At 39.8% G+C, this 15,392-nt stretch overlaps 1 protein-coding gene across 1 annotated transcript in view; it reads right to left on the bottom strand.

Annotated features, from left to right (window-relative positions):
• The window catches only part of ARHGAP28 (Rho GTPase activating protein 28), a 74,999-nt gene that overhangs the window by 21,705 nt on the left and 37,902 nt on the right, over positions 1–15,392 (bottom strand). The window contains exons 2-5 of the mRNA XM_002193403.7: positions 12,667–12,866; positions 7,970–8,187; positions 2,307–2,394; positions 246–403 (exon numbers count right to left, since the gene is read on the bottom strand). Coding sequence (XP_002193439.3) covers positions 246–403; positions 2,307–2,394; positions 7,970–8,187; positions 12,667–12,866 — 664 coding nt within the window. The remainder of the gene's footprint in view (positions 1–245; positions 404–2,306; positions 2,395–7,969; positions 8,188–12,666; positions 12,867–15,392) is intronic.

Genomic DNA, 15,392 nt, shown 5'->3' on the forward strand with positions numbered 1-15,392 from the left:
GAGTTACACATACTCATCTGGGTGCACATGTTTATGATGGGTACAAGTAAAAACCTGGCTTGGATATCCACATTAACTTCAGGAATCAGTCACAGGCAGTAGGCAGGCACATCGAGAAGCCTCTACAAAACACACACTACAAAGGTCAGATGTATCTTAACAGACTCCATTGTACTGGGGATATAAAACAGGAAATTGCTGTGCTAAAGAAAACAATAAAGGAAATATATGGAGAAGAAACTTACTGGCAAAGCTGAGTCTTCCTTTTTGAACCTCTGGTTTTTTGGCCACTCTTGGGTTTTTGGAAGGACTGTAATGGATTCTGAGAAAGAGACATCATAGGAGAGCTCTTCTGTTATGGATGGGCTGCTCTTATCTGTTCCACAGTCTAGACAGCTCTTAGCTGAAAATAAGGGAAATTATATATGAATAATGAATTACATTTAGTACAGAGACATTAAAAAATTGAGCCGAGAAGAAAAAATTCTTGAGAAAGGAATAAAGGAAGTGCTTCAAAGAGGAATTTCAGTGCAAACCACAGCATGTTCCTGTTTTGTCTTGAGAAAATAAGCCCTTAGAAATAAAATCCTTACTTTCATTTTAGATTATTTAACTTGTTGCTTTCTATGAGAAATATAGTCAAGCTGGAACTTCCTGTTTATCAGGAATTACCAAGTTTTCTTACTCCATCCTTGTCTTCTCAGGCCAGCAAACTGTGGTGTCACTTGTCAAATGAACAATTACAAATAAAAGGTCTTGACAGAAAAATGCTCTTGACATAGTTTCTCAGGTTACTGATGACTTATTTACAATCACAAGACATTGTGTACATATTTTATGTAGTCATATACACATATTTCTCACTGTTGATAGTTTAGGTGTATAGTACCATAACAGGACAAAACATACAATATTCCATCTTGAAAAGCACTATATCTACTGGCATTTATAGTAGATATTGTGAAATTACTTATTGCTCTTCTCTAAAATTTAGCCACCTCCTTAAATTACTGGATGTCAGAGGAAAATTTTTGAAATCAATACAATCAAGTCCAGAAATATGCTATTGTCATGAAAGCCAAAGTGTGAAAACATAAATGAGTTACAGGGTTGCCAACTTTCTAGACAGATCTCTAGTATCTCAGGTCAATTTTTAGTTTTCCTCTAAGGTTGAGCTCCTAAATCCATTTGGGATGGAATCATGAATCTAATTGAAAGTAAAGTTTCAGCCCCCAGGACTACAGAGAAGAATTTACTAACATGACACAAGTGTATTCAAAAGCTATGGCAATCAGAAAGTGCATTAAAAAATGTTACATGTCTTATAAACTTGTGCATGCCCCATGTTTTCTGAATCACTGCGTTTACAGGGACTTTTTTGCAACACCACATATTTTACAAGTCTGACATGAAAAAAGTTAAGTTTGTTATTAAGTGGCTTCTGGTTTCTGAACTGTGGCTTTAGTTGTTGTCTTATGTCCAAGCCATTTAAGATGTTTTCCATCTCTCTTTCCACCCTTGGACCTGGAACCACAGACTGCTCACAGTACCCCATGACATTAGGTTCCGCATCTGTTCCAGTAAAACTGCTTGCAGAGCAGAAGTATCAGCAGAGCAGCTTTTGCCACCAAGGAAAATGTCTGTGGCACTGTGTCCAGAGGTAAACATCCAAGGGATTAGTTTAGAAATTTGGGTATTAATATCCCTTTAGTTAAGCCCTGAACAATGGTGACAGGAAGAGCTTTCAAACTAAGAGATGAACATTCTCGTGGAAGGTTGCTGACAATTATCCAGACACTGAGTAGAGGAGAACTATTACTTTCATTAGCACTGCCAATCACTGTCAGGGCAAAGAATTTAAGGGATAACACCATTCATAGATCAAAATAACAGGGCAGAACTAGGAAAACATAAATTTCTAATACTACAACTTCTGCAGTACTGGAGAAGAAATGTGGAGGAAATATGCCTCTCTGATTTCCAGCTAGAAAATACACTGATGACATATTTTGGACAAATTCTACATGATATTGCTCATAGATTATTTTTACATTCCCAGCCTTGCAATGATCAGCATTTTTTAGATGGTGATGCCTCAAGGGCAGCAGTCTGTGTCTGTATAACGTTGATCTTTAATGGGAAAATTTGGTTCCTGAATGACAATAAGGTGACAATGATTTTAAAGAAATATATGCAGTACTGCCCCAACATGAAAGAGGGGACTAACCTCTGAACCAGAACAGGTTCTTTCTCTCTGTCATTTTCCTAAGAGGAAGTGAACACTGGTTACATGTTTTCATACTCACAGCTAACTGATTTCCAAACTGGCTTCTGCCCAGGGAGCTGGATGCCATTAGAAGATACTGGTGACACTGGAACTGTATCAAATGTGGGCTGAAAGAAAAGGAAAAATGATCAGACTGCAGTGAAGGCAAACGTCTATGGACAGAAACTGCAACAGTTCAAGAAAAGGTGTATCATTCTCAGCTTACACTCTCTTGACAAGATTAAACAACATGTTGTGATTAGTCAGAGTATATTTTTTATAGCCAAGCCTGAGAATCAGTCTTCCCCAGACTGCACAGATTTGGACCATGTGGAGGTCAGTAATACTGCAACTTGCTGTACCTAATGAGTCCTGTCTTATAAAATGACTGAAATTAGCTAAGTAAATTGCTGTATAGAATTAGGCTAACTGAAAGGTCCTCCTCAAATTGTAATTCATCCTGGCTTTAATCATTTTGGCCACAAATCTTTTTGAAGACTCTCTGGCACAGGTTGAATACCTGCTATTCCCAGGGACCCATCAGAAATCAGTCAGTCTGCTACCTCTTATGATTTGGGCACCTGAAAGCTTTTAAAGGATGGATGTCCTCCCATAGGTTATACACTAATACTTTTATCAGTGAATTGCAACAAACAACTTGAAGGAACAAATAAACATTTTCTATATTCAAATCCATTTCTTTCCACTCCAGAAACCATTCTGCATTGCAGAGAAGTTTCATTATAGACTCTCACTCTGGAGGCTGGGAAATGAGACTGAGATTATGATATTTTCAGGTACCCCAATTATTGTGCTTGGCAACCCAAGGGGTGACTTTCAAGCAGTGTCACCTCTTCTTGGCAATGGTGTTTTGGCCTTGTCCTCAGCAGTTTTGTGGCTCATAAAGACAAATCTAAGTGTTTGTGCTCCATGGGAAATAGCAGCCAGCTCAACTATTTGCTCTCGAGTGAAAAAATATCCAAACAAAAACAAGGTCAGGAATTACAAAACTGCTCTGAAGGTTACTCATGAAAGTAACTACAATGTTCCAAACCTGGGACATTTTTTCTGCTGTTATTTGCATCCTTATGGGAGGCCCTGAAACCCTCAGCCTTTCCCAAACCTGCTGTCTCACACACACCCTGAGCCTGATGGAATAGACCCAGTTTTCCATCTGAACCTGCTCCCATGAGCCCTTAATACCAGCTCTTTTAATTGCTCTTCAAATTGCTAAATCAGCTGCTTATCAACAAGTAGCAATGCCTCAAGGAAAAAATTCTGTTTCCCCCAGTTGTAGTCAATGTGTAGGAGAAGTGTTTTGGCTGTCAAAAAATATCAGATATTTAAAAGACAGGCAGCTCTTCCAATTGGAAGCCTGAAACAACGTTTCAGTTGTTTTATCCGATCTTATCCTCTGAGCTATTCGGGTAACAAAGTCAAATGTAACATGAATAAAATCTCTCCTGAGAAAGTCCATTCAATGGCTTGTGAACTTGATAGCAAACACGATCTGAGTCACATGGGCTTCCTTTGCCAGAAGACTGTAAGGACCATATGTTTTTTAAAAAAGAGAACTGGATACCTTTATGATAAAATCCCACAACATTAACACATAAAGCTTCAAAAAAGCACTATAAATTTAAGCTGGGAATACAGAAGTGGAGAGGATGGCTAAACTTCTCTCAGTAATTTGGGAAAATCAACCATAAAAGTAGTTATGCTTCTGCTTGAGATGCAGATGGAGAAATTAATGGTAAATTAGCAACTGGCTCATCCCCTTTCAGTGCTTAAAATGTCTGACCCTGTGAACAATATTCAGAATAGATTTACAGTCAGTCAAGTTTATTAAGAAAAAATGCACTTCCAGCCTTGTTACATGAGTGAAATGAGTCATGAAGGACCTGCAGTAACCTGGTTCTGATAAGCAGGGCAGAGCAGGCAGACACAGATATGGAAGATGGAGTGGACTGCACACCTCTGCCTGGCGCCCAGCAGGGCTGGCAGCAGGCGGCTCTAACCTGGGGACCTGAATAATGTGAACTGTGCACAATAACTGGGGTACCTGAAGATGTCATATTCTCAGTCCCATTTCCCAGCCTCCATAGTGAAAGTCTATAATGAAACCAAATCTGTGTCTTTTGTGAAAATGTCTTCCTTCCTCCCCTCCCTGCCATCCATTTACTTTTTTTAATGTTAGAAAGACTGGGTATAAAACCTTTTTAATACATGAATTTAAAGATCCACATTATTTCTGTAGGGTAAAAGAAAATTAAAGAACTTTTGAAGACCTTTTCTCAATGAATGTGAAAGACCAAGAGTCAGATTGTATCCTTAAATAAACTGTGACAGCTTTATTCATTTGCCTAGGGCTCCAGAAAAGGTGAGGCTTCCCATATCCTGATTTCTGACTGAAAGTGATTCATGAGACACACTAAAAATGAGCCCACTGTTTGCTGCCACAACATACACAGGAATTTCCAAAGGGAAGATGAAATCAGAAGAGCAAGGAGATGAAGCAGATAGACACTTTTTTAGTAGCTACCCTCATTGCAGAAGATGTAAAACCAAATCATTGGAGCACCAAAGAGACCAAATTTTATTTTCAGCCCTGCAGTTAAAGGAAATAGAAGCGAAGGAGGATAACATTATATCTGTCCAGGATACAATTTGCCCATGCTTTGAATATATTCATATTTCCTAGCACTGCCATCACAAACACCTTTTCATGCAAATAGCTTTGGGTTAGTAAGTGGTTCTTCTTTAACTAGGACATGATTTTGTCAAGCATTGCTGAAGTAAAATGCTTGTAAAAAGTCTTAAGGAGTTTTAGCAATTGCAACGTACAGGGTTGGGCCGTTAATGAACACAGTGCTTCATCTCCTCTCCACAATAACAGAATCAATGAATGTATGTTTGTCTCCCATTTGTATTCTGACATTGATACTTCTAAGCTCTGAGCACCAGCAGAGCCAACAGCTTCTGATGGAAGCAGCAGGGTACCAGTAGTAAGAAAAATCAGGTCACTCTGCCTAATAAATCCTCCAATTTAAAACTCAGTAGTATGGCTGTCAGTCAAGTCTGCTGGCTGTGGACCTGTCTGAAGCAGAGCAAAAGCACCTCAACTGGGTCAGGCTGCTCTACTTGCCAAGCTTGACTTTTATAACCACAAGCATTTTTTGTACCACAGGGGTAGCATTTTGTCCCTAAGAATCACTGCTCCTTTCCAGGACAGGCAACAAGAAGAAGACCCAAAAAAACCCCAAAGCTACCAAACAAGAATTTCCTTTATTTCAGTCCATTTTGTCTGTTGAGGGGACACTCCTACCATGAAGGCATGGACCTCAAGGCAGGATGGATGGAAAAGCACCCTTTGTTCTATGCTGACCCATGCAGAGCCTGGCCACTAGGCACTAGCAGCAAAACATCTAGTAGCCAGGTTTTTTTCAGAACAGGGATAAAAAACCTAGGGCAAATCTACCCTTTTCTTCCCCCACTCCAGATGACAACTAATTTATGCCTGTTTAGTGGTCCCCTTGATCTCATCTCAGGTGACCCTAGTAAGCTAATCACCTTTTATCTCATCATTAGCCAAGGAAGAGAATAATCCATCCTGTGACCCATCCCTCTGGGCTCTTGTGATTCTTGCTTGCTGGAAGAGGTATAAATCCATTCTCCTAATGGGGAGGATTATAGAGTTAAGTGAAATAATTAGAGCTGGTTTGCTATTTGCAGCATGTTCAGTTTACTTCTGCCCTTCCCAGCTAAAAGGTAGGATGGGAAAACAAAACTGCATGTCATTTCAGTCTCCTCACCAGCCTCTCTTCCCCATCTGTGCTGAAAAGATCTGCCCGTCCCCATCTCCTGCCACTCTTTTCTTTTGGCTGTTGTTTTTAATGTGCTTCTCTTCCCTAAACTGATTAATCACAAAGATTCTTTGGCAGCTGTAGGGCCGTGCCCAAAGAGGCAGCAAAGCTCCAGGGACTGCCGATACCCCATTAAAAAGACTACTTGGGAAACCCTTAGGTCAGGGACACACGCCCTCCTGAATTGTGTTTATCCCTAAAGGGCTGATAATCAGGACGAAGTTTCTAAATCCCATAACAAGCAGCAGAGATAGAAGCACTGGTGAATAGGAAAATTAGAGAGTTGAGGCCTTGCAGGCTTTTAGAAATACAATGTTTCACAGGCTGTTGGAGAGGTGATGCCGTGCTCTGCAGTTGTGTTTGGGCATCTGGGTTTAGCATCTAGGTCAGCACCTGCAGAACTGCATATTTTTGTGGGAAGAAGAATTAGAAGACTTAATTACTTATTTGATCTTATCTTTTAGGCTTTCACAATGCAGAACTAGTATTTTGGAGGAGGTAAAATGCTGATTTGAAGGGCAGTTGCTCTAAACATCCAAATTTCTTTTGCAAGTGAGAAACATTTTTCAAGTAAGAAGGGGAAAATAAGCAGGTCAAAAATAAATCAATAATGTGCCCATCTGAGAGGAAATGTACAATGCTTATTTGGATAATTGAAATTTATTAGGAAACTCAAGCTCCTGTAAAAAAAATTTAAACACCTTATGGTTTACAGATACTTGAATCGGGAGAAGTGAGCTAATCTAGCTAGAAGTACCACCAGATTTTTAATGTTCATGCAAATGTGCCTGATATCTCTCATGAAAGAAAGTCTGCCCACAGGAAACTATTGGGTGCTTCTGAATGTATTTGTGGGTTATGTGCAAGAGGTTTGAAAGAATCCAGACATGTAATTTGGAAACAAATAAGTTAAATATCTGGACATTATATCTTTGTAATTTTAATATAACTATGAACCTACAATTTTGTTCCAATTTTTTTTGGTAAATAATCCAGGATATCAAGCCTTGAGAAGATGGTTGAACAAACAGGAAAGGACAAAGCAATGCCATAATGAAAAATAGTTTCTTGGAGTTTTATAATGGCAACAATTTTAATATTTATTTCAAAGGTGAGCTTGTGATCTTACTGGTGACTCCCATTTAAGATATCATGAGTAATAAACGTAAAATCCCGTGTTGCTTTGAGCAGTGGACTAAACTCACACAGTTGACTGCGTTCACCAGAATCAAAACATGTACTGACAGGAACTGGTGCGTGCAGAGCTATCCTCAGGGCAAAGTGGATGAAACCTCCAGAGGCGCTGCTGATTTCCGAAGCCGTGAAGCAAATGAACAGTTAATAGGTTTTTGTTTGCTATGTAAGTGAAATGTAACTGCCAGTGTACAAGTTACAATCGTGCTGGCAGGTGTTTAATTGCTTATGCGTGTGTGAACCCCAGTTGCTTCATTAGACAAGTTTTACTTCACCACTGAGACTGCTGAGTAAATAGCAAGTGTCCCCAGAAGCCATCCAAAATTTGAATAGCTGCCAAGAGTAACTCACCAATTTCCAAAAAATAAAGGAGTAAATGTTAGTCTTGACATGAGGTTTCAGGAGGAAAGCTGGCAACAGATACAACTTTATGTTACAGGTTAGTTACAAAAACCATTGGATTTGGTTTCTTCCTTTCCTCTCAAATGTACTGTATACAGCATTAAAGTCTGGTCTTAGAGTCATAAGCTGCTAATGACTGTCTGTGCATTGTCAGCAAGGAAGGGTTCCTATCTGGAGGAAACTTTTTGAGCTACTTGCAAATTGCATAAAAATTAAGATCAAAGGCATGCATGGGGACACTTACAGAAGAGTCACTGGTGCCAAAGATATCTCTCACATCCCGGACTGTGTGCTTGTTCTTCTTCCTCAGGGTCTGAGTGTAGGTGTTGTACCTCTTCTGTACAGCAGCAGCTTGAGTTCTGGTCAGAGTGGACAGCAGGGCTTGGCCATCCTCCTCTTCAGCTCCTGAGATCAACGTGGATAAACCTACATCTTGCAGCCATTCTGCCTCCAGTTCCCCTTCTGTGGAGGAAGATAGCAATGTTAATAAGCCTGGCAAGGAAGGGAGAAGAGGTTTAAAAGAAAAGACGACTGCAACCACAGCCTTTACCTTGAGAATACTCTAATTCCAACCTTTCTTAGGCCACAAGTGCAAGTTAAGTTAGTTTTGTAAACGTACTGTCTTTGACAAACTTTCAGTTTGTCAGTGTGGAAAACAGAAGAGGCATTTCATCAACATATATGTGTGAAGAAGGCAGCAGAGTAACCAACCTGACAAAGCAAGGTCCCTAAAAATTAACCCCTAATTCCAAAGCATAAATCCCCTCAATTCCCATTTATGCCACGTTCACGATTTGTAGCATGGTGTACTGGAGAAAGCCATTTGGCTAATGGAAATAAAATCAGTATTCCAATTCAAATAAACAGAAATACTGGAGGTGTGTATAGAACAGAATAATGTATTTTCACACTATTGATGTAATTTCATATTCCATAGGGCTGGTGGTAGCTAGTGAAGAGGCCACACTGACAGAAGGTTGATGTCCACCTAGTCTGATTGCTTGCTTTGAACGAGATGATTAAGAACCAGAGATGCTCTCTAAAGCACAAGGGTCAGGAAGGGGTAGGTGTCTCAGAGGTCAGGTAAGGGAGGAAGGTGCAGAAACAGCCATCCTAGCATGCTAGGTATCACCTTAACTTCTAATTCTTAAAGACTCGCAAGCACTGTACACCCCAGTGTTTTTTGGGATCTCAATTAGTGACTAATACCTTCTTTAATCTGTTGAATACCTGCTTCCCAACTGGTTCAATACTGCAATTTGTTCCATAGTGAGGGTATGCATTGTGGGAAGAATTGTTTTCTATCCTGGCTCTACTGGACATGGCAGATGCTTCTGGCATCTTTTCACTGAGCCACGCCTGCAGTCCCCTCACTATCAAAACCTGCCCATGTGAAGACAATATAGGTTTTCAGCTTGCTACCTGTTACCTGAATTGAATGTGCATTGTCATTATCTGTCTGTGAAAAGGTCCCAATCTACCTTCTCTGAATCATTCAGTAATTTTAAATTTTGCTGTCACTGCTTTTTGATTTGTGTTCTTTTTAAAATAAATAGTCATAGTCTTTTAAAGTCCCTCTTCACATAGGAGATTTTGAGGACCTTCATTTCAGTTTTGTAGAGCAATCCTAGCTCAGCAGTAAGCGGCTTGACACAAAACAGTAATTTCATTCCAGCCCTGACTGAAGAAGAAGTACTACAAATAAACATGTCAAACAGGAAATGGATTAATTTGCAGCATGTTCTATAAAACAACTAATCAATGCACTTTTTGTTCTTGTCCCAGCACCAGTCTTAATGGCAGGTTGGTATTTCCACTCTCCCTTTATTGCCTCTTCTTGACATCAGAATGCAGGCTGATTGATGGACACCAGTTTGCTGCACTTTGGCAGTTACATACACAAAAGAGAAAATTACAGGACTTGGCTGTAGGGACAAGTAAAACCATCTTATATATGTGCCATCACTGACTTCATTGTTAACTGCCCTGCCTCTTTACAAAGCACTACAAAAATAGCTGCTTCTAAACCCCCTGCTCTGTGTTAGCCAGGGGTATGACCAGCTCTGTATCCCATAAAAAAAGCTTGTCTCTGCTCTTATTCTTTCTGTATCCACAGACAGGATGGAGACTGTTCCTTTTCCTTCCCTGTAAGCTTTGAATCAGTGGTTCTTCTGCCATTTTCACTCTTCTTTCTAAGAAGGTCTCTTCTCTTTTCTTATGTGTCGCTGTTGGAACCACATCTGTCCATGTTTCAGCTTTTAAATTACATTAATTTTTGCTTTTGTCCCGACATATTCTTTCCAAGAACTGAGCTTGTAATCAAACTTGCTATGAAAAATAGCAGGGCAGACATTAAATTCTGCCTACTTACTAGTCACCCTGTGACTTGTTTTCTCTGACTTTTCCCTTTTCCTGTTCCAACCACACACAAACAATAGACTAACACATAACAACAGTAATCAGAGGAGAAAAAGTATTAAAGAGAAGAAATGTATGCATTAAAAAAGGCTCAAAATTTTATGACACATTTATGACCTTAAATTAAGGTAAATCCCCCACCCCCCATGTTGTTTAGGAAAGCATTATTTTTATAGTGTTAGCTACTAATACAGCATAGTCTTGATACTGTGTTTGATTCTGCTCCACTAGAAGACAGAAAATTGAAAAGGTAATTCTCTTTTTCTCACAGAGTTTGCTAGGAAAGAGGCATGTCCTGTTTTGAATCTCAGATATAACCTGAAATAGCCCAGAGAAATAACCTTAAATAACTCATAGCATTCAAGCCTTGCAACAAAAATTGTAAAGCAATTCTGCATGGCATGGACATCTTAAATACATCATGACTTTCTCCTTCCCTACATTTTCATTCATTGTGTCACTTGTCATGATCCTCTGTTCTTTTTGACTGTATTTGCTAACATCAACAGAATTCTGCCCTTTGCACATGATGTCTGGCAAATCACATTGAGGTTTTGACAGTCATGCCTGCCTGGCTTCTATCACCCTTTGGCCTCCTTCTTAGGGATCTTCATCTCCTCCTCTCAAAGACATCTCAAAAGGGTGATGAATATTTGATTTTATTTTGCCCTGAGGGTTTCCACATTGATTTTTAGTGTTTTGATTATTGGCAAGGAGTATTATCCTATTAGGACCTTAACAGAACTCACTATTATTTCCAAGATTTATAATCCCAGACTGAATATATTCCTGATGTTAATAACTAGGACAAACTGCCTGATTGTGTGTGGGTATATGCAATACATATATATGTGTTTAAGACAACAATATGAAGGTAAATGTAGTGTGGAGATGTATTGCATTTTGACTTTCAGTCTCATTTTTAATTCACAGCAGAGGGGAAAAATCAATGTGATGTAATGAGGTGTACTCAGACAAAGGGTAACATGGGACTGCAGCAGAGTTTGGGCTGTTGAGAAGATTTAGTTCAGCAGTGATGAAACTGATGGAAACGTTTCTGGAAAATAAGCTCCTGTATTGCCTTGTCCTAATAAGTTATCCAGCTTGGTAGCCCACAGATTTATATCATCTCCCTGACAGTGCAGACAAGTCAGGGACACGTGTTAGTTTGTGGTGACAATTGCATGGAGGAGCCACCACGAGGCTCACAATCTCTTTAGGGAGTCTCCAAGCTAAAGAGTATGACCAGACAGGAGTTTTCCCAATAAGGAACAGCGAAATTCAGAACAGTGGATTTAGGCTGACTGATCATAACCCTCACAGCAGACCAAGATTTCTGGTGGTCTTCTCCCTTTGCTTCCAGGGGAGCCCAGATGGAAACTACTGAATAGGAGGTGTTTCCCATGGAAACAGTACACGGTTGGAGCTAGATACCTCTGTGTGGGTTACTTACCATGACTGGTTGTGTATTTGATTGCTTAATAAAAAGTAGTACTTTGCACCATTCTTCCTGGTAGCAGAATTAATGGCATCCCATTGTACGTCAAAGTAGGAAAAATACATCATCACTTGTGTTAATAATTGTATGGAAAGAACATGCCATCGTTTCAAAATCTATCCCTACATCAGCAGTTACCAGACCAGTGGCCAGGAGCCATAGAAGGGTAGCAGCAGTTTTCAGGAGGTCACAACTTCAGAAGAAATTTGGTTTCATTGTATAGTAACACCTGGTATTTTGTGTTACACAATATAATGCATTTGTAATGAGGGTCCTAATAAAAAAAAAAAAAGAGAACCACTGTTCTAGATGTTATCAAATCATCTAACACAAAGCTACATTGCAACAAGCTAGCACATACTGCTTGTTTTTCCAAATACAGTACCTAACGAGAGGGGAAAACATTAAGGTAACAGAAAGGCAGAAATACCTTCAGGATACATTGTATAAGTGATGAATGAATGTGGTCTAGTGGGGAGCCTGATATACAGGCATGCCTGCATTCAGACTTATCTCTAACCTCTCCTTAATGATAAGTTAATTGGGCAATCTCAGCAAAACAGGCAGGTATTAAATTCCTGATAGAAGAATACTACATCTAACCAAAAACTACTTCAAGACTTTAATAATTTCTGAATCATAACCTATCAAAAGCCAGAAAGTTTAAAATTAGAGCATACTAAATTAACATTTTACTACTTTAGATGTTTTGGTTTAATCTATGTAATGCTGAAAATTTAGTTTTCATTGAGTGCCTTTATTTTCTGAATTACACTGTATCTGTCCTCCTCAAGCACAACTAAAATCAATGCAACAAAACTTACTTCAGAAGTTAATTACTGGCTCCAGTGTATAAACCAGACAATTATTGTTTCTTGACAGTGATTAACTGTGATGCTCAGAAGACGAGCTACAATGGTCATACATCCAGACTAGTACTGCTCAGACTGAGTGACAGAAGGAAGGCTCCTCAGGAGAGGAGGCAAAGCCAGGGTATGAGGACTAAGTGGTGTTCATGTGCTCACCATCAGCAGGTTTGAACTCCAAGAGCATTGCTTCTTCAGATCCATCTTCTCTGCTCTCTTTGATGCTCGCTACTTCACACCAGAAGTCCTCCATGGAAGTGCTGTCCATGGAGGCCTGAGAATTGGAGCGACTGAAGGCAGGAGGTACTGACTCGTTGGAAAGCATCCTGTTAATTCTTCGACAACGAGAGAGAGACTTTCTGAAAAGAGAAAGCCGTACAAATAAAATCATCTTTCTATCATGCTAACTTGTCCCACGCAAATGGAAGCAAGCAACTAGTGCTTGACCTGTGACTGTACCAGGAAATAGGGAAGAAGATTTCAGAGGCCAAGTACACAGTTCTGCTAATTGTCATGATCTCCATCGTTCACAACAATAATGGCTGGACATGTATTTTGCATCTGATAATCTCTTTAATGTCCTTCAGTATTTCACAATCTAGAGAGAACTCAGGAAATGCAATTTGTTTTTCTCATACTGGTATCCTGCAAAACTATTTTCACTTCTTTTTGCCTCAGTTTCTCTTTCTATCCCTTCCTGTTCTGCTTACTGGATGAAATGCCTCAGTGAAAACTTCTCTGGGGGAACAAAGTGAAAATTTGGAACACTGAAATATTTTACAAACTCATCTTCACTCCAAAAAAGAAAAAAAAAAACTTGAAAGATTTTAATTTGGAAAAATAATTACTTTTTAATTGAAAACCCTTTAAAAAATTTTGGGTTTTTTAATTAAGTTAAACTGATTTTAAACAACATTTGACTTTAAATTAAAGTAGTATATTCTAGGTCAAACAGAGGTTTTGATCACAGGTTCAAAAACATTATGATTCACCAAAAATTAAGTTTCAAGTTAAGATTCAATGCAGGGATTGAATTAAAACAAAGTTTGCTCCTTATTCTTTTGTACTTGTCTTTTTCTCCACTGTAAGTACTTGCAGCTGAAGACAGTTATACAAATTCATTCAAAATCTCATATAACGCCCACCATGAAAATTGCCTGACTTTGTTCTTTTGCATTATTATGGCTGCAACACTGTAAACAGCTTTTGTATGTGTAATTGCAGTAGATACAGTAATCAGTAGTAATAACCACAACAATATTTGTACAAAGGAGTTAGGAGGTAACACAATTTTGGCAGAGAGTTAGACCATAGGAATTAATGGAAAATTCTGACATAAGGTCTTCTGACCTTCACTTATCTGAATTAATTCAAATGCAGTTTCCCTTTCTCTTCCTCTTCTGTATGGCATGATCCTGCCAAAACACTTTTGTTTAAAACCACAGGCATCACTTTTACTCCAGGAGAAAAAAAGTTATTTCCTTTTCAGTGTTTCCCTCCTTATCAAAGTTTTCCTAATGGATGTATAAACAATGTATTATTTCATAAAGCTGACTGAGCATGCTTCTCCCTCATTGTGCTGCTGCCTCTGCTTTATCCTTCCTCGCTGGAAGGGCTGGATGCTTCCCTGGGGCTGGCAGAGCCTCCTCACTTTATCTGGGCAGGTCCTTCTGGGCTAGATCTGAGCCCCGGTCTGGGGACCTGTGGTGGGAACAACAGAGCACAACAAATCCAGCTTTGGACATTATCAGGCTTTATAAAAGGCAAAGCTCAGGCCTTTGCCTATTTTTGAACACTCATAGGTGTAATATGGATTATTCGTCTGCCAAATTAGCCCCTGTGCTCTTGGAAACAAAGGTGGGAAGCAAAGCTTTCTGATGGGTGACAACATTACAGCAGGAGAGAACATGCTATGTGGTCGTGGACACACGTTCTCTGGGAAGAGAAGCACTCCTTTCAGTATTTCTCTCTGTTTTTATCCTCATAAACAGTTTGTTTGCTTTAAAACAGTGCTGAAACTGTAATTGTTTTAATTAGAACAAGCCACAGCCACCAAATGTGAGAGGAATTTGTGACACAAGTGTGGCTAAAAATGCCTTAGTTGTAGCTCTCCCTCGGGGGAGATGCGAGTTTCAGTTGGCTTTTGTCCCCAAAGCCTCACATGGCTGGGGTACCTGAAAAATTATAATCACTGGAATGATGCATCTGGACACGTCAGCCTCTGAGGTTTTTGTATGGATTTCCCTTTCTTTTGTGGATTCACCTATGTATCATCCTCACATTAGCAAATAAGAAAAATGCAAGGATCACTGGACTTAAATATGGTGAGTTAATACTGTACCAAGCATCCCTGAGCAGAGGTTTTAACCAGCAGAAACAGAACTCCTGAGAAGCAGCCAGAAAACCCCATCTCTTCTGCTGGGAGCTGGGTGGCATGGGGCAAACAGCACCCACCAACCCATTGCTTGTTGCTGTGAAAACCTGAGCTCTTTTGTTTAAAAGGTGATTGTGAACACAAATAAGGAAAAAGGCAAAACTGCCTGGTATTCCAACAGTGTTTGGGGCTCCCGTTCACTGGACACTGTGCAAGCAGAGGAGACACCAAGGGCTGGTGTCTGTCCTCTTGTCACAGCTTGTCCCTCACCAGCCTCCTCTTCAGCTTGAGGCCTGAGACCCCAACACAGCTGCTCACTGAGAAATTCGTGTCCCTGCTTAATATAAATCTTGTGAAAATAAGTCCCTACTCAAGCTATATAGCACAGCCCAGAGCTCCCGAGCCAGCAAGTGAAGGAAAGAACGCTCTCACCATTCTGGAATTGAACATGAGCTGGGACAAGAAGAGGGCATCCCTGATAGCATTATTGGCTCCCATCATTTAGTCATGG

This window comes from Taeniopygia guttata, chromosome 2 (assembly GCF_048771995.1).
Source record: "Taeniopygia guttata chromosome 2, bTaeGut7.mat, whole genome shotgun sequence".
Lineage (NCBI taxonomy): Eukaryota > Metazoa > Chordata > Aves > Passeriformes > Estrildidae > Taeniopygia > Taeniopygia guttata.